Source organism: Carassius auratus, chromosome 5 (genome assembly GCF_003368295.1).
Source record: "Carassius auratus strain Wakin chromosome 5, ASM336829v1, whole genome shotgun sequence".
Classification (NCBI taxonomy): Eukaryota; Metazoa; Chordata; class Actinopteri; order Cypriniformes; family Cyprinidae; genus Carassius; species Carassius auratus.
In genome coordinates this window covers 11,734,592-11,760,962 of record NC_039247.1, presented here as the reverse complement: position 1 = coordinate 11,760,962, position 26,371 = coordinate 11,734,592, and the positions used below count along the sequence as shown (strand labels likewise).

Here is a 26,371-nt window from a genome sequence, read left to right as displayed (position 1 = left end):
TGATGTTGGTTTTTAGAAGGTAACAGTCTGAGATGGTGAACAGGAACATGGTTTGTGTAACATTAACAACACATTATTAGCTGTGAGCATTTCAACAGAGCACTACATAAAGAAACATTTGGAAAAATATTTAAAGAGCCACACAGATGGGAAATAAAAAATTACCTGTATTACAGTGTATGATGTAGCCGTCCATCAGTGTAAACAATGTGCAAATAATTCAACCAAAAAGTACACGATTTATAAAGTTATTGGCTTCTAAAGTAAGGAGTCGACTCTGAATCGCTGAAACGAGACGTTATAGATTTCAAATCTTTTGCCCATCTCTATGTACGTCACTAGGAGCACTTTGCATAATTAATCTCCGCCTACCGTGTTGGGAGAAACGGAACTCTGACCTGCCCCACCCCCCCACACAGACGCTCTGTTTGGTGTGAGAGCTTCATGTCGAGGAGATCGTTTGTTTTATTTTCACTGCCAAAGAATGAAGATCATAAGAACCAATGGCTAAAATTCATTTTCACCACAATACCAGAGCAGTACAACAAATCCCTTTTGTTGTGTTCACAACATTTCACTGATGACTGCTGCGGTGAGTACAGCGGGATTTTCAAAGCATTTGGCCATAAAAGAGGGTTCATTACCAACTTTATTTGGACCAACAAGCATCTCCGAATCACAACGCGAAGTATGATTATGAAGTTATGTGTCTGTTTTCTCCCGAGCGTCTTATCAGTATGTGTGCTGTCTGCAGCCTGATCGTCATTTACAAACACGTCATTAAAATGAAGTGTAACTCCGTGAATACTCAACGAAGAGACATGAGAGAGATATCTATAGAAAGATATGACATATGACACGTCTACTTTAAAACTAAACAAGTGCTGCCGAACAGATATTCTGTGATAAAGTAATCCATATGAAAACAACGCGATGTCTGTTTTTCATGTCTCCCTTCGTTATATCTAATGTGACCACGCCCCCGCGCTGAACGCGCTATTCAGATTCAAACTGAAGCGCCCGGCTTGAATACACCCACACAGAAGAAAAAGCATTGAGACTGTTCAAGTTTTTTATTTTACTGTTTGTTTCGCGATGAGAGGAATAAGACATAATTCACCCCAAACAGATGCTAACGCATAGTTTACCGTGGAGGTGTGTGCGGAACAACCAATCCAAACTGGTTATGTTAGTTGACCAATCAGAACACAGTATGCTACCGAAAGGTGGGGTTTAAGGAAACTGAATCTTTTGAACAGCTTCGCGCGAACCGTTTGGGGATCTCTGAGAATTGAGGTAATTTTAAAATGATATTTTGACAAAATGACAAGTTTTTTAACCTTGGATGGATTTAAACCTAATGTACAGGACTTATAAACAGTGATAGGAAGCTTAGAATTTTCATCTTACTGGCTCTTTAACTAGGTCATTTAGGTTATCAAAGATGAACTTTAAGAGACCAAATTAGTAACTGCAGGGGGACTTTAAAGATAATTTTAAATTACACAACAAAGGTGATGTAAATGTAAAAACGGGACAATTAAATGCTCAATATTGACTGATGCAAACTCTAATTTCAATACCTCATGCAATTGCTCAGTCATTTCAAGAATATTAATTTCTTTCAAATCATTATATTACAGTGTGATTACAGCCTCAGGTGTTGTATTTGTTGATAAGAGTGCATCTGAAAAACGTTTAACAGGTCTTCGCTTTGAACAGTTTGAGCAATAAATCTGTGAAGAGCTGACAGCGATGTAGCTCTGCACGCAGTGACGTGTTAATAACAAGGTCTATTAAAAATACATTTCACCGCCATGAGGTTATTACCTCAAGCCTGATCTGATGTTAAATATTGGGATATAAATATTGATTAAATTAAACATTGGGGTATATTATATTAAAAAGGCCATTTCAACACACTTCGAAACATGAAACTTTTAAAAAGCAGCAAGACAAAGAGGGAGTGTTCACAAGCAATGAGTCTGAGCAGAAAGTGCAGCTACCAAACCTCATCTGCATAAAACAGGTAGTTTTGTCATTAGTGAAGATTTCCACCAAATAAAAGGCTTTTCTGAACCGTCTGGATACATTTTATACCACTGTAATAGTTAATAAAACAGGTCTTTCTTTTTTTTATAACTTGCAATCTTGACAGTGAAAATTATGATTTTGCACCTATGTGCATTGTGTACAGTAATGTAACTGTTATTCATACCATACAAATATAATTTCTTTAAAAATGAATTCAGTTAAAAAGTAATAAACTGATGTTTTATTAATCAAGGCTGTTAATTTATTCACATGGTACTATCAGTTCATATAAACAATTAATGTAAAAATAATCTTGACTAACAACAACCTGATCATTTAGACTCAGAAATTGGTTATCTGTTGCCAAAAGAGCTGCCAGGTGTTTCTGTAGCCCAGCTAGCACCACACATGCTAATGTTCGTATACAGTAGACCAGCAAGATGTTATTGTCCACGTCATACACAAAACATGTTGATTTCCAGAAATGACCGTTTAGATAATGGAAGCCAGATGCTGCAATTGCGCAAAAAGAGAGGAATGACGACTCACTTTGGGAAGAAAATTACAATCCTTTTTCCAGCAGACAGACAGGCGCTCAGTTGGGTGGGCTCCTTCTCTCATACCCCTCCTGCACTCTCCTTTCTTCAGCCTGCAGACAGAACGAGGACTTACAATGGCATCAGCATTGATAGCGAGCTCTGCATATAAATATTCACCTTCACTGTCAGATTATTGGACTTATACAGGGCAGCTGATTGAAGCAATATTCCAGAGGCTGTCTGAGGACAAAGGGAGGATGAAGACGAAGGGTGGGGGGTTGGGGGCAAGTGGGGAGTGGCGATTAAGATAAATGAGATGAACAGAGCTCAGAGCATGAAGGTAGCATTGATTAGTTGTTCCTCAGCAAGCTTAAAGAATGCCTGGGGCTCTGGGAGCTAAATATGAATCCCTAAAAATGTAATAACGCAGTTTTTATCCATAAGTGATGGACCCATGGAAAAGCTCAGCTCGAGAACTACGCTTTCACATGTGTTTATATATATAAACATAATAGCAAATAAATAATTTTAGGTAGGTAGATAGTATGCAGAGAATAAGAGGCATTAAGAAACAGACAAAATAATTAATTTTAAAAAAGCTGAAAATTACAGCTATTTATTTCTCGATTTAGCTGTTATTATTGACTAAAACTAATCAAAACTGATTTTGTTAATTGAAATTAGGATAAATATATAAATTAACAAATATATAAAAAAATATTGCCTTAGCAACTAAATGACACAAAATAAGTTCTAAAATGAAAAAGCTAAATAAAAAATATAAATGATTTTATTATAAATATAATTAAATAATTAAAGTATATTAATAGACAAGAATAACACTGGGTATACAATGCAATTTACTACAATTTATTTTTAAAATGTATTTTAAAGGTGACATTTCATGAAAATCTGTCTTTTCCAGGTTTTAAAGGGTTAGTTCACCCAAAAATCTAAATTATGTCATTAATGACTCACCCTCATGCCGTTTCAAACCCGTTTCAAACCCGACCTCCGTTTATCTAAGGGACACAGTTTAATATATTTTAGATTTAGTCTGAAAGCTCTCTATCCCTCCATTGAAGCTGTGTGAAAGGTATACTGTCCATGTCCAGAAAGGTAAGAAAAACATCATCAAAGTAGTCCATGTGACATGTAACCGGATCTTCTTGAACCAGTTCAACAAATCGAACTGAATCGTTTGAAACGGTTCATGTCTCCAATACGCATGAATCCACAGATGACTTAAGCTGTTAACTTAACGTGGCTGACACTCCCTCAGAGTTAAAATAAACCAATTTCCTGGAGTAATTCATTTACTCAGACAGTACACTGACTGAACTGCTGTGAAGAGAGAACTGAAGATGAACACCGAACCGAGCCAGATAATGTGTGTCAGTCTGCTTCACGCTGAATCACAACATGTATGTTAGACCCTATACCATCTAAGCTCCTAAAAGAGGTGCTTCCAGAAGTCATAGATCCTCTACTGACTATTATTAATTCCTCATTGTCATTAGGATATGTCCCCAAAACCTTAAAACTGGCTGTTATTAAGCCTCTCATCAAAAAACCACAACTTGTCCCCAAAGAACTAGTTAATTATAGACCAATCTCGAATCTCCCTTTTCTGTCCAAGATACTAGAAAAGGTGGTATCCTCACAATTATATTCCTTCTTAGAGAAAAATGGTATATGTGAGGATTTCCAGTCAGGATTTAGACCGTATCATAGTACTGAGACTGCTCTCCTTAGAGTTACAAATGATCTGCTCTTATCATCTGATCGTGGGTGTATCTCTCTATTAGTTTTATTGGATCTTAGTGCTGCGTTTGACACAATTGACCACAGCATTCTTTTGCATAGACTTGAACACTTTGTTGGTATCAGTGGAAGTGCATTAGCATGGTTTAAATCATACTTATATGACCGCCATCAGTTCGTAGCAGTGAATGAAGACGTGTCATATCGATCACAAGTGCAGTATGGAGTACCTCAAGGCTCAGTACTAGGGCCGCTACTCTTCACGCTTTATATGTTACCCTTGGGAAATTTTATCAGGAACTATGGTGTTAGCTTTCACTGTTATGCTGATGATACTCAGCTCTATATTTCTTCGTGGCCCGGTGAAACACACCAATTTGAAATACTAATGGAATGCATAGTCGATATTAAAAACTGGATGACGAATAATTTCTTACTGCTAAATTCAGAAAAAACAGAGGTGTTAATTATAGGACCTAAAAACTCCGCTTGTAATAACCTAGAAAACTGTCTAAGACTTGATGGTTGCTCTGTCAATTATTCGTGATCACTTAGGAACCTAGGTGTGCTATTTGATTGCAATCTTTCCTTAGAAAGCCACGTTTCTAGCATTTGTAAAACTGCATTTTTCCATCTCAAAAATATATCTAAATTACGGCCTATGCTCTCAATGTCAAATGCAGAAATTTTAATCCATGCATTTATGACCTCAAGGTTAGATTATTGTAATGCTTTATTGGGTGATTGTTCTGCACACTTAGTAAACAAACTACAGCTAGTCCAAAATGCAGCAGCAAGAATTCTTACTAGAACCAGGAAGTATGACCATATTAGCCCGGCCCTGTCATCGCTGCACTGGCTCCCTATCAAACATTGTATAGATTTTAAAATATTGCTTATTACTTATAAAGCCCTGAATGGTTTAGCACCTCAGTATTTGAATGAGCTCCTTTTACATTATACTCCTCTACGTCCGCTACGTTCTCAAAACTCGCAATTTGATAATACCTTGAATATCAAAATCAAATGTGAGCAGCAGATCCTTTTCTTATTTGGCGCCTAAATTCTGGAATAATCTACCTAACATTGTTCAGGAGGCAGACACACTCTTGCAGTTTAAATATAGATTAAAGACCCATCTCTTTAACCTGGCATACACATAACATACTAATATGCTTTTAATATCCAAATCCGTTAAAGGATTTTTAGGCTGCATTAATTAGGTAAACCGGAACCAGAAACACTTCACATAACACCCTATGTACTTGCCAGATCATTAGAAGAATGAGCCTGGTTTCTCCCAAGGTTTTTTTCTCCATTCGATCACCGATGGAGTTTCGGTTCCTTGCCGCTGTCGCCTCTGGCTTGCTTAGTTGGGGTCACTTCATCTACAGCGATATCATTGACTTGATTGCAAATGAATGCACATACACTATTTAAACTGAACAGAGATGACATAACTGAATTAAATGATGAACTGCCTTTAACTATCATTTTGCATTATTGAGACAATGTATTTAGTTTAAAGCGCTATATAAATAAAGGTGACTTTGACTTTTGACTTTATGCGCAGTGTCATCAGCTCCTCGGTCTCGAATCAGACGCGTCCGATAGAAACGGTTCTTGACTCGAGAACAAGTCAATCTTTCGTTCGTTATCTGGCTCAGCTCGGTGTTCATTTTCAGTTCTCTCTTCACAGCAGTTCAGTTAGCGTAATGTTTGAGTACATGAATTACTCCGGGATATTGGTTTGTTTTAACTCAGAGTGTCAGCCACATTAAAAAAGTTAACAGCTTAAGTCATTTGTGGATTAATGCTTATTGGAGACATGAAACGTTTAAAACGATTCAGTTCGATTTGGTGAACTGGTTCAAGAAGATCCGGTTACATCGAATGATTCGTTCGCAGTGTTTTGAAATTTCACAACAGACCCGGAAAAGAAGACAATGATGAATAAAGTCTTAGTTTTTGCTATTTTTGGACCAAAATGTATTTTTGATGCTTCAAAAAATTCTAACTGACCCTCTGATGTCACATGGACTACTTTGATGATGTTTTTCTTACCTTTCTGGACATGGACAGTATACCGTACACACAGCGTCAATAGAGGGACTGAGAGCTCTCAGACTAAATCTAAAATATCTTTAAATGTGTTCTGAAGATGAACGGAGGTCTCATGGGTTTGGAACGACATGAGAGTAAGTTATTAATGACATCATTTTGATTTTAGGGTGAACTAACCCTTTAAGTGCCATAATCAGGTCCCCGGTGCATCTACCAACCAAGGAAACGTGAAAAGGATTAACCCAGTAACTTTGTTTTGGTAAGACTTTTTCTATCTGAGAAAATATCTCATTATAAAATTACCTCCCCTTAATCTACAAGTTTATATGCCCTAGGCGCCATCATTTTGATTTTGCAAGCAACAACTGTGTAACACCAGCACTAATGCCATGGCTTAAGTTTGATTAAAACATACTAACTGTTCTGACTTTGGCTGAACACTGTTTACAGTCCCAGCCTAAGAGGGGACAAGAGAACAGTGGATTTATTGATTTATTTAGGCTACTGTATATTGCTGCTGCCACACAGATCTAAAACCTTCACAAACATAACCGACTGTTTTTGTAACTCATGTGTTTTTAATGTAAACTTGTGTGTGAATGAGAACTTAGTTTAGTACTCACATGTTGTGCCAGATCAGAAGCCATGGTTCAAGTGCGATAAACATGATAATCAGGACCAAAACAGAGGTTTTTAGCGGTTCCGAACTGTAACGATGGAAAAAGGGGTGGGGAGCAGTAGCTCATTTTCATTTACAGAGACAGGCACCTAAAACAGCATGTTTCTGCTTCCACTCAAAATGATATAATAAGTGATCTGTGGAGTGTTTTGAGCTGAAAGTTTAAAGGCACATTCTGGGGACACCAGAGACTGATATTACATAATGTAAAAAGGGGCATAGTATGTCACTTTTAAATAAATTATTTGAAATCATCAGATAAATAAAGAACAATTAGAATGCTAGTTAAGAAACAATTTCCATTTCAGTGTTAAGTGTGGGAATGGGTTTAGGTTTTGCAAAACAGATCTGCTGTTTATGAATGGAGTTTAATCCCATCACAGCCATTGCTCATCGATGAGTTAATCAAATAATAAAATATTTAATACTAATTATTTAATACTTATAAAATAAAAGAAACAGACACTGTGGAGAAAGAACAGGCTTTATTTCTATTTGTCAAATATTAACATTTAAATCACTTAGGTAAAAAAAAAAAAAAAACATTACATCAGAAGTTACCTAGGAATTTTAAGTTCCTGCAACAAAATATGTAACAGACCACGTTGTCCTTTACACAGCTCAGCAATTCTGCACAATTCTGACCTGCTTATGAGAAAAGAAGACATTCATAAATTTCATAAATAAAAAATGTTACATTTTTTCATACTTAAAACTAGTATAACAGCATTCTATTAACATTTTGTAACACATCTGATACACCTCATTGCAGTGAATTGTATTTTAGTTACGTTAGTTTCATTTGGGGCTGTGGTACTGCATCATTAACATTGTAACAAATACATGATGCAGCTTTTAACAGACAGTACATCAAGCATTTTAGGAAGTAGTTATGTTTTTGCCAGTCTGAGGAAATGGAGAAAATTTTGATGACCATTTAATACTGAACAAATATAGTAGCTTGCACAACCCTGTGTCAGAGTTGGGGCACTGAAATGGGGATATCCAGGAAAGATTCACTTCCTTTAATTGGCCCAGAGCATGAAGCTATGCCAAAACAGAGGACTGTAAAGTGCATTAAAACAAAATGTAATATTTAATGGCAGGAAAAAACCACATCCTGAGCTTATAATATTAAATATGATCTTATAATGTATGATGATAGTCAAATTTCAGTAGCATTTGAGTAAACAGTCCTAGATTAAAAAAAACTTTTATCATCAACATGAAAAGGTAAAGCCACCTATCACGTCACAGCCTGTTGCTACTTAAGATGAATCAGAAATCGGAAATGGTTTTCATTAATCACAGAGGTAAGAAGTGACTCGGAACTTAAAACAGAACTCACTTTGATGTGAAATAGTGAAACCGTTTAATCCTTCCCCACCATTATGATTCACTGATTCATTGCATTGATTCATTGCAAAAGTGTCGACATGCTTGATTTCATTGTGATATAGTGGATCTGGGTGGCATGGAAAGCTTCTTTAAACATGCAGGAACTAAGTTCAAGCATTATTTTGCCTAGGTAGACGTCAGCAAAGAGCTCTTTTGAAAGTTTCCTGCGTGATGCATTATGTATTCACCTCTGCGCTACTGATAAAAGGCTTACATCACCACCTTTAGTCCCACTGACAACAGAAACAAGCATATCACCAGCACGCATGAATGAAGCTTGTTTGTGAATGTTAAATATGTTTTATGTGTGTGTCTGCTAACAGATTTATTCACTTCATAAACAAGACCCTACACAAGGAGAGCTCTGTCAGATTAGCAGATCCACAGAAATGCTCACAAAGTGCTTGTGAGACAAAAATGTAAGCACAGTTTGTAACGGTCATCCACACATGGGTCTTCATTACCTACAGCAGAGCAAAGAAACAGAAAATAACAATCAATAACAACTGAATGTTTTATCATATTTAAAATAATATGATTATGTTATTATGGGAACTTTTCTGTCCCCTAGGATGATTTTACATGATAAAATTTATATTTTTCCTATCAAAATCATCCTAGGGGACATCATCATAATTTTAGAGTATAGGCTAGCACCAAACTAGTAGTACTGTATTTTTTGGACTATAAGTCGCACCTGAATATAAGTCGCATCAGTCAAAAAATACGCCATGATGAGGAAAAAAATATAAGTCACACTGGACTATAAGTCTCATTTATTTAGAACCAAGAACCAAGAGAAAACATTACCGTCTCCAACCGCGAGAGGGCGCTCTACGCTGCTCAGTGTAGACTACAGGAGCACTGAGCAGCATAGAGCGCCCTCTCGCGGCTGTAGACGGCAATGTTTTCTCTTAGTTTATGTCTCTTAGTTCATTTCTCTTGGTTCATGTCAAATTAATTTTAATAAATAAGTCGCACATGACTACAAGTCGCATGACCCGCCAAACTATGAAAAAAAGTGTGATTTATAGTCTGGAAAATACGGTATGTGTCCGGAGTTTTCTAAGTCAAAGACAGTGGTCCTCCCTTTAGGCACAATGTTAATTTTAGATTTTTTTTACACTATGATCTGAGAGAGTCATTAACAAACTGTTTATTTTTTTTTTTTTAAAGGTGCTGTATGTATTTTTTTTTTTTTTTTACTGTACCAAAGCATAAGAACACCATAAGCGGAGCTCTTTTTGCAATATAAATGTTATTTTCCCAACGGAGCCGGCACAATTACAATCTTCTCGTTTTAAGAAGAAAATTAAAAAGAAAGAGGAGAGCAAGGTTTTTTTGCCATGGCGTTTTGTGGAGCAGTGTTAGCAACGTCGGTACAGAGAAACGTGTGGGTGTGGAGTCGTAGCCAGGAGTGGTGGGATACTGATGTGAGTGGCTCTTCTCATTCCCGCCTACATCAACGCAGAATTATGACGTTTGTAGCGTATCAATGACGTACGGGTCGGATACATGTGGCCTGGCCGTTCAGACGGAGGTCGCATTTCAAAAGATCGGATATGTATCCCATTCAGGACCACATACCCAAGTGGCCTGGGTCACATTTGAAAAGATCGGATCTGTGTCGTTCAGACTGTCATGAAAAGATCAGATACAGGTCGCATAGGGGCAAAAAAATCAGAATTGGGTCGTTTCAGCCTGCAGTGTGAACGTAGCCTAAGTTGTTATTTTTTACTTCAAGTTAACGTCAAGTAACATAACAGCTAACATAGCTTACTCAACACATTTTCCAAAATGTAAAATAAGTATAATAAAATTATAATCATGTTGCTAATCTCACACACACACACACACACACACCCTATCAAAAAATAACATTACGCATTATACCAAAATCCATCTGAAAGTTAATAAAGACCTTTATCAGATCAAACAAAGTTCGAAGATCTCAAATTGTTCAAGATTTCAAGTAGCAGAAGTGCCCCTATAATTGAAGAATCACAGTAAATCTCTTACGACACAAGGGTGATGCATTTCTTTAGTGATGAATCAGCCAGTCTACACCATACCGGTCTATACCTTACGCTGATGAAACAAGCCTAGCATTAATGGTATCAGGACTTTCCTCAGAAATAACTTCACTTTCTCAGGCTAGAGGATGTATAAAGGGTTCCCCTCAAGTTCACACGGGTAAAGAGTAGTTGTAATACACAGCTTTAACTACACACACGCTCTGTAACATTTGAAAACCAAAAAGTGGCTAAACACTTGTATTAATTTTGAACAACATCTTTTTTTTTTTACTCATATAAAAAAAAGTTCTGTGAAATTATTTTGTTTGAAAATAATGTTGTGCTATTTGTTTCAAACAAATGATACTTGGTTTGACATTTTATTATAGAATGTGAAGAAATTCACTACCATTCATTCAAATAATTATATGCTGATTTAGTACTCAAGAAACATTTATTGTCATCATCATTGTTGTACACAGTTGTGCTGCCTAATAATTTTGTGGAAACAAATATCAAGATTCTGATTGATGAAAGTTAAAAAGAAAATAAATTATTTAAAATATAAATAATTTGTACCATTATAAGTGCACTTAGTGTCGCTTTTGGCAAATTTAATACAAGTATATATATATATATGTGTGTGTGTGTCTTACCATTTCAGAGGGCTCGGGTCTCTGCCTCTATCTTCCTTTCACCGTGTGTGTCATTGTCTGGGGGGCTGATGGTTTGCCGTACTGCAATCTCTGGCCCACCGCCATAAATAGTTAACAAGTACTGCCATGTTTCTTCAGAAATCTGCCCATAGTCTGCGCCTGCAAACCAAGCCATAGATAATGAACTATAAACAAACACACATATGCGAGTCAGACAAGGTTTTGAAACACAAGATGAGTCACAGACATCTTAGTTTGACGCATGCACACACAGTCCATACCTTGTTTAAGCTGGATATGTCCGCTTTTCATTACTGCAATCTTGCTGTTGTCAATGGGGCCTGGTGGATCTAAACCAGAAGAGAGAGAAAGAGAGAGCAGAGAGGAGAGAGGAGAGAGGGAGGCAGCGATGAAAATGAATAATGACCTTTACAGTGCATAAGCAAATATTCTCTTGAAAATACAGAGGGTGGTCTTGGCAGAGCTAGAAGTCTCGCCACTGGATGAGTCGATGTTGCCATGTTAGGCTGGTCAGAACACTCAAGCAAACAGAGCAATGTTTTAAATGTGATTCAGAGGCAATTTTTGGGGAGTAGTAATAGATGAAAAAAAAAATCCTAAATGTGACATGGACTTTTGCAATGTTTTTTACACAAAACCCTAAAAGGTCAGTTCACCAAAAAATGAAAACACTATCATTTACTCATTCTTGTGTCATTCTTCAGTCATTTTTCTTTTCTCCATTCTCCATTTAAAATGTATAAATATGATATTTTGAAAAAATAATGCAGTGATTTTGGGCCAAATAGTGAAAGTCAATGTAGTATTTTATTCAAAATATCTTTGTGTAAAGAAAAAAGTCAGTCAGTCATACAGGTTTAGAATGAGGTGAGGCTGAGTAACTGATGACAGAATTTTCATTTTCAAGTAACCCATCAAGTCTGAGATTGTGATCGACTGTTCTTGCCTATTATGACATTAAATGCAAGTAAAGGGCATCTTAAAACAAGACAAAAAAAAAGTGAGCGTGGGATGAACTTTTGTCCATTTTTAATTGACTGCATTGAATATTATTTCATGTGAGTGAAACTATTTACCCAGCCCTCACACTCACACATCATCAGAGACGAGACGTCATTGTAAGGGGGAGGGGATATTCAAAGTTTACAAGGGCACACAAATTAAAAAAATGTGCAAGGATAAATTATTTGTAAAAAATTCTGCAATTTTCCATTTAAAAATATGAATCATCAATGTTGATTTACACATTGTCAATTGTTCAAATACAAATAGAACATGTCACAAGGGTCGCACAATATAAGCAGACACTTCTACACCTCCCTCAGGCCAGTGAACTTAATGCATCAGAGTAAATTATTTATTTTGCTGCATATTCTCTCTGTTAAAAAAATTAACAGTATCATATATTTGTTGAGATGTGCATTACTCTGTTTGTATGAGACCGTACCATTGTCTTTGCCTTTGACAAAGTTCTCCCATTCTCTAAACCACTGCATGCTGATACACAGGATGACCGTAGGAGCTTCTTCAGCTTGAAACTCCTTGTTTAACTGTAGACAGAGAGAGGAAGAGAAACAGAGAGTGAGATATGAGGATTATCAAACTCTCTCTGACCAATGTGAGCATTTCAGCATTTCAGCATTTTACCAAATTGTATTATAGAGCAATTATGTTTTATTTCATTCTGGTGTGCTCCTTTCAAACCTGCTGAGTTTCAAACATGACCTTTAGATTTTTCTAAAGCTTTAAAACATGTCTGATTCCAAGCTAGTGATTCATCTCACAGATGCTGCACTTCTGGTAAGATTGCGGTGCAGATCCCACCCTTTCTCTGTCCAGCATGCAATCTGTTTTTCATCAGTACTCTGGCTCTCTACGAGCACCAAGCACTTCCAGGAACATTATGCCCCTTCCAAGAGGAAATTCCACACCATGTTACATAAAAATGCTGTAGATCTGAGGACATAACCTTGAGGAACACTATTCAAATACGCTTCCTCTCAGTCTTGTGGTGGTGTGTAGCATCTCACTGTATACTTTTAAGTGGGCAATACTCAAGCAGGCACTAATCACTCAAGACTTGGATGCCACTTGAAGTAATTTGTCCACCTTGATGAAGGTGTCTATCTCCAGTTTCCGCCGTTTGGCTAAAGTCTCCAGCTCTACTTGGCAGATGGCACACACGTATAAGTGATTCACAGCTGGGCCTCCCCCAAACCTGTGAAAAATGTTTCAGACATGAAGAAACGTTCAAAGTATGGCCAGTGAAAAGAGCAAACACATAACTCAACAATGTTTACACTGCACTGCTGGTGGAGTTCCTTACACATGACGTCAGATGTCTTGAACCGACAGAACTCAGGGTTGGACTGAGGTTTTGTTGACTCCACCAGATCAAAAGCTCAAGTCATACCATATTCTACTGAGGTGGTAAACATCCTGAGGACTTTCTAAACATCAGAAATGTGCATTGATATGCATGACTCACCTATTGTAAAGATATTCCCACACATTTTGGGGAAGGATCACAATCAGATCGTCCACATAATGGTACTTTGTAGGAGGGATTCCTGTATAAAATCACACTCGAGTCACGCTTTTACTGCTTACAGTAAGTGAAAAAGTTAAAATAAAAGATAAAATATGACTATTTCATTATTTTGTACCAAATAGTGGAGTTTAATGTGTCACTTAATGCAACATCAATGGTTATTAACCACAGGTCTCTCTGCTAGGAGGTCTCAGCAAACTTCAAAAGGAGGACCCACGGAAGTTTTTAAAAATACTTACATTTAGTTATATTAGCATAACCTTAATTAAAATACTGAAAATTAAGATGTATAACTTTAAACTGACATCCTATTTTTGAGTTAATTTGTTTTTATTACAGCAGAAGTAGCAGAGGTATATTTCAGCTTCAGATAGGATGCATTTACACACTAAATTTGGTGGTTTAATATAATTAATAGTTCTTGCAATGTAAACCATCCATTATGCTGGAGTTTACATCAAAGTCATCAACCACGTTCTGTAGGCAGTAAATCCATTAACTTACTCACTAAAGCCAATTTATGCTCGCATTCAGCTCTTCATACTTACACAGTAAATCACAGTCGGGTGTCAATATAGTGGCAAAGTTAATTCATACCAGTGTGGAGGAGTTTTAGATATATATTTGTGAGTATTTGTGTCTGATTGTACCTCCATGCTGACAGAGGAACGTGTGGTTGGTGATGGGTCCAGGCTCAGTGAATGTGTTGAACTTGTTGAGCCATTCTCTGGAGATGTAGAAGTGCAGCAGACTGGGCTCCTTTAAATTAGCCAAAGCGACAACCTTCTGTCTCTCTGTCACAGATTCTTCACTGCTCTTCCTGAAAGAGAAATGAACATAAACTCCATGTCATAAAATAATGTAAATACAATTGGAATCAATCCCAATACATTTTTGTGTTTTGCTGGTGGTTTGTTATGATGCTAGTCATGTCATGTCAACATGGTAGCTTCCATGAAGGGGCAACCAACTTCATGTAGAATAAAAAAAGTTTTTTTTAAGCTATTGATACAACTGGTATCTTCGTTTATGTAAGTGAATATTGTTTTACTCATATATCTTTTTAATTATTATTCATTTCATTATGTGTAAAACAGTTGTGACAGATATTTTCTTCTGTGTTATGATGTAGCCTACATCTGAGTTCATTAAGGGTGGAACTTGGTTCCATCCATCTGATCGAAAGCTTGGGGTTGTAAGAAAAGGGGCAGGGTTTAATCAGACTAAATGCCCATGAAGAATGATGAGAAAATTAGTTATAACATATTAAAAAATTATGAAAACACATTTCCAAAAAGCATGAATTACCATTTCATTCCAATTCACCATTACTTTAATAAGGAAAAACATTACTGAATGCACTTTTAAAGGGGTCATGAACGGCCTTTGTTCCCTTTCAGTCGGTCCCTTTTTGAGGGAACAAGGATTACATAAGTAACAGAGATGGTTTGTAATGTTGTCTGAGGGCCACTTATAATGTTATCATAATTTAGAAGCAATAGGCCCCTCATCGGAAAGGTCAGTTTAAGTAGGTGTGGTGGATGGTAGATTCAGAAATGCCCACTGCTATGATTGGCTAAAAGTTGTGTATGTTTGACAGCCTACATCCTTCATAGAGGGACAGTGCTGTGATTTAGGTTAAAAACGATTTAATACTCAGTACATATTAAACGATCAGTAATAACTGACTAAGTATGGATTGCACGATAAATAAAATGCAATATTTAATGCACGTCATGTACTGTAAATTAAGCCGGTTTTGTAATCAGTGGTAAATTTCCATCACTTGCGTGTTTTCACATGGAGCAGCATTTACTGCACAGAGCCGTTGTTCACTGACAAGCTGCGCAAAATATGATCGTGGTTTTGCATAGATTGTCTGTGTAGTAAATGCTGCTCCGTATGTAACCGCACAGGTGATGTCAAAACATCAAGGATATTTTGATTTCTCAGTTCATGACCCCTTTAGCAACCATAACAAAGTAACAAAATTAAGTGTACCTGTAGAAGAGAACATACGCTTCAGCGTTCTGCACTACTGTCTCATGCACTTCTGTTACATACTGATCGTCAAACTCGTACCACTGTCCGTTGATCACGTTCTGACAGTACGCTATATAGTGACCACCTGTCCAGCGGGGGGGGAAATACACATTATCTCATTCAATTAAACCCATAGACAAAATAATGTCTTAATTGTCATCTGGGAAAAGTGCCAGTGATGAATAAATGCCAAATAACATAAAAAAAATCTCAAAGTTCCTTCCACTCAATCATTTCGCAATATTACACTGAAGAAACTTACTCCCAGCAGTGCCGTGATGACAGATGACAGACAGCAGGTCATAAGTAGTTATCTGAGACGGGCTCTCCTTAGCCAAGAAGGGCTTGAGATCCAAACCCTCCAACGGGAATGACACGTGGCTGTTTATCTTGAATGAGTACATGACTTCATGTCTGAAACGCTTCAGGTGAATGCACAATATCTGAAAACAGCATTAAGTACAAACTCACTAGGAATACAAGTTCTGTTGAAAAGTAAATGTAGTGATCCAGTAAATGAGCAGATTGAAATGGAGGGGGTTACTTACTTCTGGCAGACGCAGAACTTTACAATATTTCACACCATTTCTCAATCTGGAAAAAGGTAGAGTAAATGAGCTCGTTTCATCATTTAAACCTTACAGCTATGATATGATTTTGGCTGTAAACCATAAGTACTATTTAGATTAGACTACAAAATGTTTAAAAAGCATAGTAACTACTACATTATTACATATCTTGATCACATACATTTCAGTCTTTTTTCCACCAAGAAAACTTACTTTTTACATCGTTCACAGCTGTACATGTTGTCTCCTGTTTGGTGGAAAGAAAATAAATACAAGTCAACTAAGGATTGACAGGCAGTGCAACAGTGTGGAAAAGGGAATATACTTTTTCCCCTCTTATCTATCTGATTTATAATTGCAACTGCACATTCAGAAATGATAAACACAATGTCCTAACCTTTCAGCTCATCAGCAGCGAAGAAGGCTGCCAGGCAGTCCTCCAGCGTTACCATTGGGCCCCAAAACCAACTCGGAATACAAGACACTACAAACCTGCATAAACACATACAGTTATATTAACAGATCAATGATTGTTTTCATGGCAATTACATTGTCTTCCATTCAGCTTTTTCACACTACTGTTCAAAAGTGACAGTAAAGACTAAAGTAAAAAAAGTAATTTAATTCATCAAATAATGAAACATTGTAAAAAAATATTGACCAAATTAGAATATTAGCATAAATTCTGACTGGAAAACTGGTGTAATGGCTGCTGAAAATGCAGCTTTGCCATCACAAGTGTAAATACCATTTTAAAATGTATTAAAATAATACTGATTGTATGTTGTAATAATATTTCATAAGGTTTTACTGCATATTTGATTAAATAAACATAGCCTTTCTGAGTACAAGAGACTTATTTCAGTATTTCTAAACCCCAATTTTTTAACTGTAGTGGAATTAATTGTTAAAGCCCCATTTTGCTCTTTCCACATCTTGATCATTTTTTGCCCATCACTCTCTCACTATACTTTCGTATAGACTCCATGATGTAGGAGATCCAGCCCTGGGTGACATAGGCATCCGTGCAGACTCCAGCTTTAACAGGAGCACTCTGGTGGATGGAGGAATGGAGTTTGGCCAAATCCTCTTTACCCGGAATAGGCAAAGACAGGTCCTGAAAGGTCTCCACAGTTGTTGAAACCTGTAAAGGCAGATATTTTCTTTGAAACATTGTTCGGTCTGTAGTTTACAACACACCGTACCGGTAAAATATATGCTTCTACAGTCACATAATATTTAGCGGAAATCCTGAGGGTGTTGGGACCCCCCCTCCCCCCCATCTGAAGGTTGCCCCCCTTATAAATATGATTAAAACCATTCTGTGTATTGTAAATAACAATGTTTTATACTTTAAAGGGGGGGTGAAATGCTCGTTTTCACTCAATATCCTGTTAATCTTGAGTACCTATAGAGTAGTACTACTACTTTTCCCGGAAAAACACGACCGGCTGGAGGCGTGATGTGTGGGCGGAGCTAAAGAATCACGAGCGCCAGTAGGCTTTTGTGTTGAGAGCATGTGGAAACTGTGACATTACCGTGAGGGAAAAACCATCATCCAAAACAAACCATGGCTAACAGTCAGATTCAGCCGTTTATTTATGATCCAGAATCAAATCCAGAGGCTGAAACTGAACGAGAGCAGCAGCAGCAACGACTCGCTCCGAGCGGGGCTCGAACCCGGGTCTCCGGCCTGGGAGGGGACGCACTAACAAGGAGGCAGAGATATTTGAAGCAGTTTTACTCACCGCCTGCGGTTCCAACACACGATCGTGACCCTTTTTCGTTGGGATTGCATCATCCTTAAGAAATAAACGATACGCAAATCCGTCGTCAAACTGGGCCTTGTTTGTAAAACAAGCATCTTCGAAATGCAGGGAACAAACAAAAACACTTGCACATCTCCGTTGATGCTCTTTAAAAATAAACTCCATCCACTGGTCCCTTAATGCTGTTTTTTTTTTTTGGTAATCTGTGCAGGGTTGTCTTGTCTTGGCAACCAAAAACACACTTCTTTTGTGACTTTTCGCGACGCTCTCTCTCTGATCAGTGAATCACGCTATACGGGAGCGCGCACTCTTCCGGCAGAAGTGCCCTCAGGACCCATATAAGAAAATTCCGCTCCATCTAACGTCACACAGAGCCATACTCGAAAAAAACTTTCCGAAACTTGTGACAAACCGGATTTTGGGAACAAAAATACTCCTTCAAATGTACAACTTAATTTTTGAAACTTTGTCCATGTTTAGCATGGGAATCCAACTCTTTAACAGTGTAAAAAACTCAGTATGCATGAAATAGCATTTCACCCCCCCTTTAAATAATGGTGTAAGTAATAAAACAACACAAACAGGGTAAAAGCGCGTTTTAAGTTTAGAAACATTTTAAGTCTCCCCCTCCCTTGCCTCACAATGCTTTGGTCCAAATGCCTGTTTTCCTCTTTTACATCACCTACCAGGTGTGCCTCACACGTCCTGAAAAGTGAAGCTGCGGGCTCTTTGATCGCCCCCTGGTGGCTGGCTGCAGTACACGTCATAAACGCCACCCTCTCCATGTAAACAAATGGGACTTGAGTCAAAATAAAAAAATAATTTACGCTTCCAATACAATTTATCAAAAAGATGTTTTTGGTCATTTAAGGTAGTTGCTATGACGCTGACATATGTTAAATTGTTCGTTTTTGTGATAAGTTAGATTTTTGCTAGTAATTTAATGCTATATAAATGGGTCGTTATGGTTGGTTGGGTCTGCGGGAGTTTGATACCGCGGCTCCACCTCATGTCACTACTGCGCAGTCTCTGGCTCCAAATTATGTCTTTTACTCAAGATGGCATCAGCTATACTAAGATCCTTTGGCTTCACGTCTCTATAGTGAAAGGAATAGGAGCTGCGTCGTTCATCTTTTTTTTACAATCTAAGTCACCTTCCTACACACACACACACACACAAGTCCGGTGAGAAAGAACAAAGTCAGTAGTTGTGGAACTCCAGTAATTAAGGCTGTCAAGTCTAATTTATTAATTTAAACATTGGATGAAGTGATTATTTTCTCTTTAATACAGATGATTATAATGTATTTTTCGACTTGACGGAAAGGGTTGCTAGGTTTTCACAACAAAACCTGTGCAATTACTACTCAAAACTAGCCCAAACTAACCTCGCTTAGAGAGGGTCACCTAGTTAAATACTTTACTGTTATTGGGTCACTTCAACCCGTGGAAACAGTGATAAAGCAGCACAATTTCATGGGAAAACCACATGAGTTGGCAACACTGTGATGGATAGTAATGTCTACAACGGACACGAGCACTGTTGCAGTGCGACCACAACAGCTTGAAGTTGTCTAAAATAATTTGGTACAGTCATAGGCTGCCCTAATAGTTAGACTTTCCTCTGTGTATACATATCCTTACAAGTTCAATTTGAGCTGTATTATTTGTGTCCTTTTCAAAAAATTGCTTTTGCGAAATTATTATTATTGTTGTTTCCCCCCAACAGTTAGACGAAATTTACCCCCATAAGTTCATTTGATATGAATACAGTTTGTTGTAGTATTCTTCTAGATTTGATTTGAAATGGAAGTGGATCTCCTTGGAAACTACATGGCCCATGACAGATTATCCTGCATTTTTTTTTTTAAGCTACAAAAACTTTAGAATAGGGAACATTGTTCATTTACCTCAATAAGTTCCTAATTTGCTGCTTATTAAAAGTTGGTAAGGTAGTTGTTGAGTTTAGGTATTGGGTAGGATTAGGAATGTAGAATAACGCCATGTAAATAATGCATTAATATGTGCATAATTAGTACTAATAAATAGTTATTATTCTAGAAATATGCATGCTAATAAGCAACTAGTTAAGAGGTCCTAAAATGAAGTGTTGCCAAAATTTTTAAGTGCGATGAACGTGATTTGGTGTTTGGTGCCCTCTAGAGACAGAAAAACTCCTTGCATCCTTTCCTCACCCGGTCACATGTCAAACACTGAACAAGACTCAGAATGGATCCATCAAAGATATCTGAAATAACACTGCGGAAACGGGACTGCTTCTTCTTCTTGGTGCTCAGGAGCATTTGAGCTACAGGACAAACAATCATGATGGTTATTTTGTGCAAAGCAAAATACAAATTAAAACTTTTTTTTTTCAACTATGCTGTATTTATTTGTACTGATATGAGAGAAGCAAACCTCTGTTGAATGTGTAAGTGGGTCCAGCTCTGAGGGGGCTGGATCTAGGTGGGCTGCTGGAGAGTCTGGAGTGGAGTTCTAACACACTGCGAGTGGGGCTACAGGGGCGAGAGGACGGACACTGCATGGAAGCTTCATTATCAGGTTCTGCAAGAGAAAATGGGATCAGAAAGTAAGAATTATATTCACATTCCAAAACGACTAAACATACACTACCTTTCAAATGTTTGGAGTAAGATTAACACTTTCATGCACCACTTTTTTTTTTACATTATTAAATAAGATTTGTTTTTGAAATAATAGCTGTTATTTTCTTTCTTTTTTTAAGAAAAGAAAAGAGGATAATGGCTTCCACAAAAATATTATACAAGCACAACTGAAGGTGTTTTTAAATTCTGAATGATCATGTGATTAGGAGAATGAAGACTGGAGTAACGGCTGCTTAAAATACAGGTTCTCCATTGTGTGAACAGATTTGTTTTGTTTTTTTAAATAGAAAACAGCTATTTAAAAACACACATACAAATCTTGGAGACCGCAAACATTATGATAATGATTGTAAAAACCTCATACCTTCATTTCCTGGTGCCAGCACAGTTGTGGTTGCAGTTGTTGCCTCTGTTTCTCTCTCTGCCTGTCCCTCTTGTGCCGCCGTGTCCACATCAGCATCCTCATCCATTTCCCGTGTCCTCTCTTCTCCTCTTCTCTCCTTCAGCCTCTCTTTCTCCGAGATTGCTCCAATTCCTCTTACTCCCACACATTCGTCTTGGATGAGCAGCTCTGCTTCCCCTCCTGCCCTCTCTCCATCTCCTCTCTCGCTTCCTGATCCAGAGTCACATGACAGGAACTCCTCCTCAGAGGGGCTTCGGTCTCCATCGACATGATTACGGTTGTCAAGGTTGTGGTCAGGCTGGACATCTGAGATAGCACCGCTGCAGCCGGTCAAAGGCTCCTTCAGCTCCTCGTGAAGTTGGTCCATGAGACATCGCAAAAACTCCTGAGTGTCCTTAAAAGACGGCAAGGAAGAAAAGTGTATACATTACAAAAATGTTATGTTATGTTAATATTAACAGTCTTGAAAGGCTGCATTGTAATCTTCATATCAGTGTTATTATTGTTATCTAAAACAATTTTAAATGCTTTTAAAATATGTTAGACAAAAAAATACACTTAAAAAAAAGTAAATTATAAATGTTAACTTGGCAACTGATTATAACTAAATCTTATATGTTTATGTCGAAGTACTAAATTATTAAAACTAAAATTGAAATATATTTAAAAAAAGCACCTAACAAAATTACTCAAACATTTATGTAAAAATAAAAAACATTATAAAATATGAATAATTACTGTAATAGTAAAATTAAATAATACTAAAATAACTTCATATACCTGTTGAGCGTAGCCACGAAACATGGGGTTCACCAGTTTGATTCCATGAAACAGACTAGTGGGCACAACATAACTTGGCCTTGACAGACCAACAGAGAACAACAAGATTCATATAATTAGTACCAAGCTCAATATATTAAAGCCACCGCTGAAATCCTGGAATGTTTTCCTCAAAAACCTTAATTTCTTTGCAGCTGAAGACAGAAAGACATGAACATTTTGAATGACATGGGAGTGAGTAAATCATCAGGAAATTGTTATTCTGGACGTGAACTACTCCTTTAAGATTAAGTTTGCTAGTTCCAGGTCTAGGTTAACATTTTGGCAGGTCAGTGCTTGTTACCGTTTCTTGTGCCAGAGCTCAGAGATAAGCTTCTGATAGCTTTTACACAACGCTGGCTTCTTATCCGTATGGACCAACCCACTACAATCCAGGAAAAACTGAGTCAAAGGAGGACTGGAGAGAAAAAGACAAAGAAACAGGAAAACCTATATCAATTTCAGAAGCAGTATGCACAGACCTAAAAAATAAACCAGTGGAACCAGTCACGCTTTCCATTGGTTTTGTCTGAATTATACTTATTTATGCTTTACAAATTGTGATCTCACCAGTTGGACAAGGCCTGCAGTGCAGCATTCATGTAACAAGAGTTCCCAATGTTCTTCATCCCAGTGAGACCTGAGAAAGTGTTTAGTATTAAGCAGAATAAATAGTATAATGAGAAATACTAACCAACTCGCCTACAACTTTGGAGTATGGAACAGAATCTTAGTCATTCCGCATAATTAACGACAATAAGATCCAATTTAATTCGGGTGACATACTTCCATTATGCCTTATCATATTAAGAGAACAGAACAAGTAATAGGCTGGTTATTCCTTCATATAGACATAACTCAATCTGCTCCTTTGAAATGTTGTATAAGCAGGACATGATAGCCATCTGTTAGTAAATATACAAGTTACTGAAAAGGTCATTTGAAAAATTTAAACTGACTAACAACTACTATGAATTTTTTCGGTCAGTTAACTTAAAGGGGTGGTTGATTGCGATTTCACATTTTTAACCTTAGTTCGTTTGTAATGTTGCTGTTTGAGCATAAAAACAATATCTGCAAAGTTGCAGCGCTGAAAGTTCAGTGCAAACAGAGATATTGTCTTTTAAAATTCTGTCAGTTTAATTCCTACAAAAACAGCTGGGAAGGGACTACAACAAGCTTCTTCCTGGGTCCATTACTTCACGAGCCCAGAAAAACCCTGCCCCCAGGAACACGCAACAAAGGGGACAAGGTCATGTTGTGCTGCTTTAGAGAAGAGGAAGAGAAAACTAGGGGTACATGTAAAAATCTGTTCATATATGAATCGCAATGCTGTCTTCTAATGATTCTAATGGATCCACAAGTTTCAGAACCAATGTTCTACAGCATTGGTTCTCAATACGGTTCCTCGCATTGCCCTACTTTTGCATCTCTCTCTCTCTCTCTCTCTCTCTCTCTCTCTCTCTCTCTCTCTTTCAGATCATCAGGTCAGCTCCAACAAACTGTTCCATTTATAAACTTATTTTCACAAAGCAATGAGAAGCATTAAACATGGATGCGCATATGGTTGCTGTGTTGTATTAAATCTTTCAGAATAAAACCGTATATTAAAAGCTAACAGAAGCAGTAGCATTTACAGACAACAGCGTATCTAAAGGTATGAGACAACAACAAACAAACATAACATTAAGAGCCGTGCTTGCACAGGTTCTGCGCGATCTTCTTCATTAATATTCTCTGTGTCTCAATCGGGCTCAAACTGATAAGCAATATAGAGGACGTCATTGTCTACAATACAACAGGAGCACATTCTGAGCTTGAGAGGGGCCGGATGTTCAGACGCGCTCGAGGTGGTTTAGTGAAACACGACACACTGAGCCAGCTGACCAATCGCAGCCCATCGTGTATTTCTGAGGAAGGGGCCTCATAAAAACAGGAAATTATTGAGACGTCTGTCAAAGAAGGGACAGATCGGTGTGGAATAAAGGTAAATAAAAAATAATGGAATAAAAAAAAGCCTAGAAACAAACCAGTCAACCACCCCTTTAAGAAATCAATACTTCTACTCAGAAAGGATGCATAAATGCTGTTCTTTTGAACTTTATATTCATCCAAAACATCCTCAGAAAGTATCACGGTTTCCACAAAAATTATCAACACTGACAATAGTAATAAATGTTTCTTGAGAGCCGAATCTGTTTCTTGAGTTTCAAATGTTCCTTGAACACAGAATCAGAAAATTCAGTTTTGCCATCACAGAAATATACTGTATTTGACGATATATTAAGCTAGAAAATGTTTATTTGAAAAGTAATAAAATTTCAAAATATTCACTTTTCATTCATTTTTACTTACATTTGTTTTTCAATCAAACAAATGCAGTCTGTGCAGAAGAGACTTCTTTTGAACACATAAAAATATATTGAGGATTTGAAATGCCATTCAATGTGTACTATCTTTCTCTTAACATATTTATACCTCTAGGCTTGAGCTCATCCTCCTCAGATTCTGAGCCTTCCTCATCTGCCACTGCGATAGGCACTGCTTTTAACGGATAACATGTTGTCTGGGGAAGAGGATCCTTTGGGGATGAAAAAACAAGAGAATTATCTTTCTTGTATCATTCATGCAATTTATTATCATTATTTACTTTATTATTATGCCTAAATGAGATCTTCAGACAGATATTAATAATGCAGGAAACACAGCCAACCTCAAACAGGAAGTAACATCACATCATGTTTACACAATCCTAGAAAGCTAAAAGTTGACATTTCTGTGAGGTGTTTTAAACAGTCTGATGACTTTACCTGTTCATGTGGTTTGCAGCAGTGAGCTAATGATACAGGAGTAACAGGCTTTGGTTCCAGAAACACCTCCCTCTCACAGAAATAACACCACACCCTGAATGTGGTCAAGTTTACTGTCAGATTGTGTTTTCTGGCCTGGAAAAAAATTTCAAATAAAATGCACACATGTATAAAAGAATCAGAGAAACTGATATGCATAATAACTGAACAGATCTAATGCCAGAGAATGGACTGGATAACTGAATGAACAAGAAAGTCACCTGTGCGTGTATAGTACTGTGATCAGAATATGATTCTCCGCAGCCCACATAGTGACAGTCACACTGTGGGCAAAGCAGGACAGAGAGTAACGATTATGAATTTTAAGAAATCTTCTTGGCCTAAAAATGCATTCTACTCTTCTATCATGTTTGCTAGGGGAAAAGCCCACCTGTAGACATGCCCAGAGGTTGGGTCCATCTACTCCACATGACTGACATGTGCCCTTGAATAAATACAATGTGATCAAATTAAATACACAGCACTCAAGACACGGCTTAAATGTTAGCAAAAGTAATTCTAACCTTTGATTTCTGAATCAGTTCCTCCTTGGTAACTTCACCAATAGTGTCCAAGTGAGGACAGAAATCCCCATTTTCAGTCATCTTGATTTTCACCTCACTCTATTCAAATAAACAATGAACATTTTGAGATCTACTATTACAGCTCTACACAGCATCAATATGAAAATATAAAAATGATGGCACAATTTTTTGAACAACTCGCCCTTTAAGTAATTATGCACTTACATACTCAGCATCAGCTAAAAGAGGATAAATTGCCATCACTGAATGCATTGTTTAAAAATAATGATAATTAAAGGAGAAAAAAGAAGAAAACTAAGGGTGAAATATCTAGATGCGAGTAGCAGTGAGTCTGTGCCTAAATCTCAGGAGCCCAAAAATGCTGTTTCATGCGCCAAGCACGACTGAGAGGGATGCGTTCACCCCGTATCACCTCGTCTATTGTTACAATTAGGAAAAATGCACAATAACGCATCATAAAGATGTATTAATCTGTGAATCTGTTTTTCCATACGAAAATCTCCAACAGAAATCCAAAAAAGAAAGGGGTAAACAATCATATTAATATGAGTCGGCTTCACTCTTCTAAATGTAAAAATATGTCTCAAAACTAAATAATCAGTCTTTCTGGATCTCCGGTGTTTTTCTTGTTTTTCATCGCACTTCAGTTCCTCTACATGTCATCGTCTACCCCCGTAAAGCTGATTAACATCAAGATCTCACAGAATAAACAGTCATATTTACACTCGGGCTGGAAGACACAGACGCTGAGTCGACATAATGGTATCTTAGCAAATAAATAGTGACACTCCGCTTCAGCCGAAGGAAGATAAGAACAAACATTTACCTGTCAGACAGAAACAAAAATAAGGCTCACTGATGATCATTTTAGGTCAATCGGTGGTATTTGTAACAGTGGTGGGTAGCAGTGTACTAAACAGCATCCATACTGAATTCAACAGCATGATGAGTGTGCGTCACAGCTCTGACCAGAGCCAATGACTGACTGCTTTCAGCTCTTTCAGCTCTTTCAGCTGATCAAAACGA

General features: G+C 37.4%; 1 protein-coding gene across 2 annotated transcripts; it reads right to left on the bottom strand.

Annotated features, from left to right (window-relative positions):
* Nucleotides 1-7,550: 7,550 nt before the first annotated feature.
* LOC113075725 (ubiquitin carboxyl-terminal hydrolase 20-like) lies at nucleotides 7,551-26,313 on the bottom strand. Of its 2 annotated transcripts, XM_026248418.1 has the most exons (26): nucleotides 26,172-26,313; nucleotides 25,325-25,423; nucleotides 25,192-25,245; nucleotides 25,022-25,084; nucleotides 24,762-24,896; nucleotides 24,430-24,532; nucleotides 22,522-22,591; nucleotides 22,256-22,369; nucleotides 21,913-21,991; nucleotides 21,094-21,526; nucleotides 20,521-20,667; nucleotides 20,298-20,410; nucleotides 18,789-18,881; nucleotides 17,305-17,477; nucleotides 16,731-16,825; nucleotides 16,547-16,580; nucleotides 16,313-16,358; nucleotides 16,027-16,207; nucleotides 15,723-15,849; nucleotides 14,372-14,541; nucleotides 13,659-13,740; nucleotides 13,280-13,388; nucleotides 12,618-12,720; nucleotides 11,431-11,499; nucleotides 11,150-11,308; nucleotides 7,551-8,942 (listed from the first exon to the last, which is right to left on the bottom strand). In XM_026248418.1, the coding sequence occupies exons 2-25, from the start codon at nucleotides 25,403-25,405 to the stop codon at nucleotides 11,154-11,156; spliced, it is 2,829 nt and encodes a 942-aa protein (XP_026104203.1). In that variant the 5' UTR covers nucleotides 25,406-25,423; nucleotides 26,172-26,313; the 3' UTR covers nucleotides 7,551-8,942; nucleotides 11,150-11,153. The 2 variants fall into 2 exon arrangements, with proteins under 2 accessions (XP_026104203.1, XP_026104208.1); XM_026248423.1 differs by lacking the exon at nucleotides 18,789-18,881.
* Between the last annotated feature and the right edge of the window lie 58 nt (nucleotides 26,314-26,371).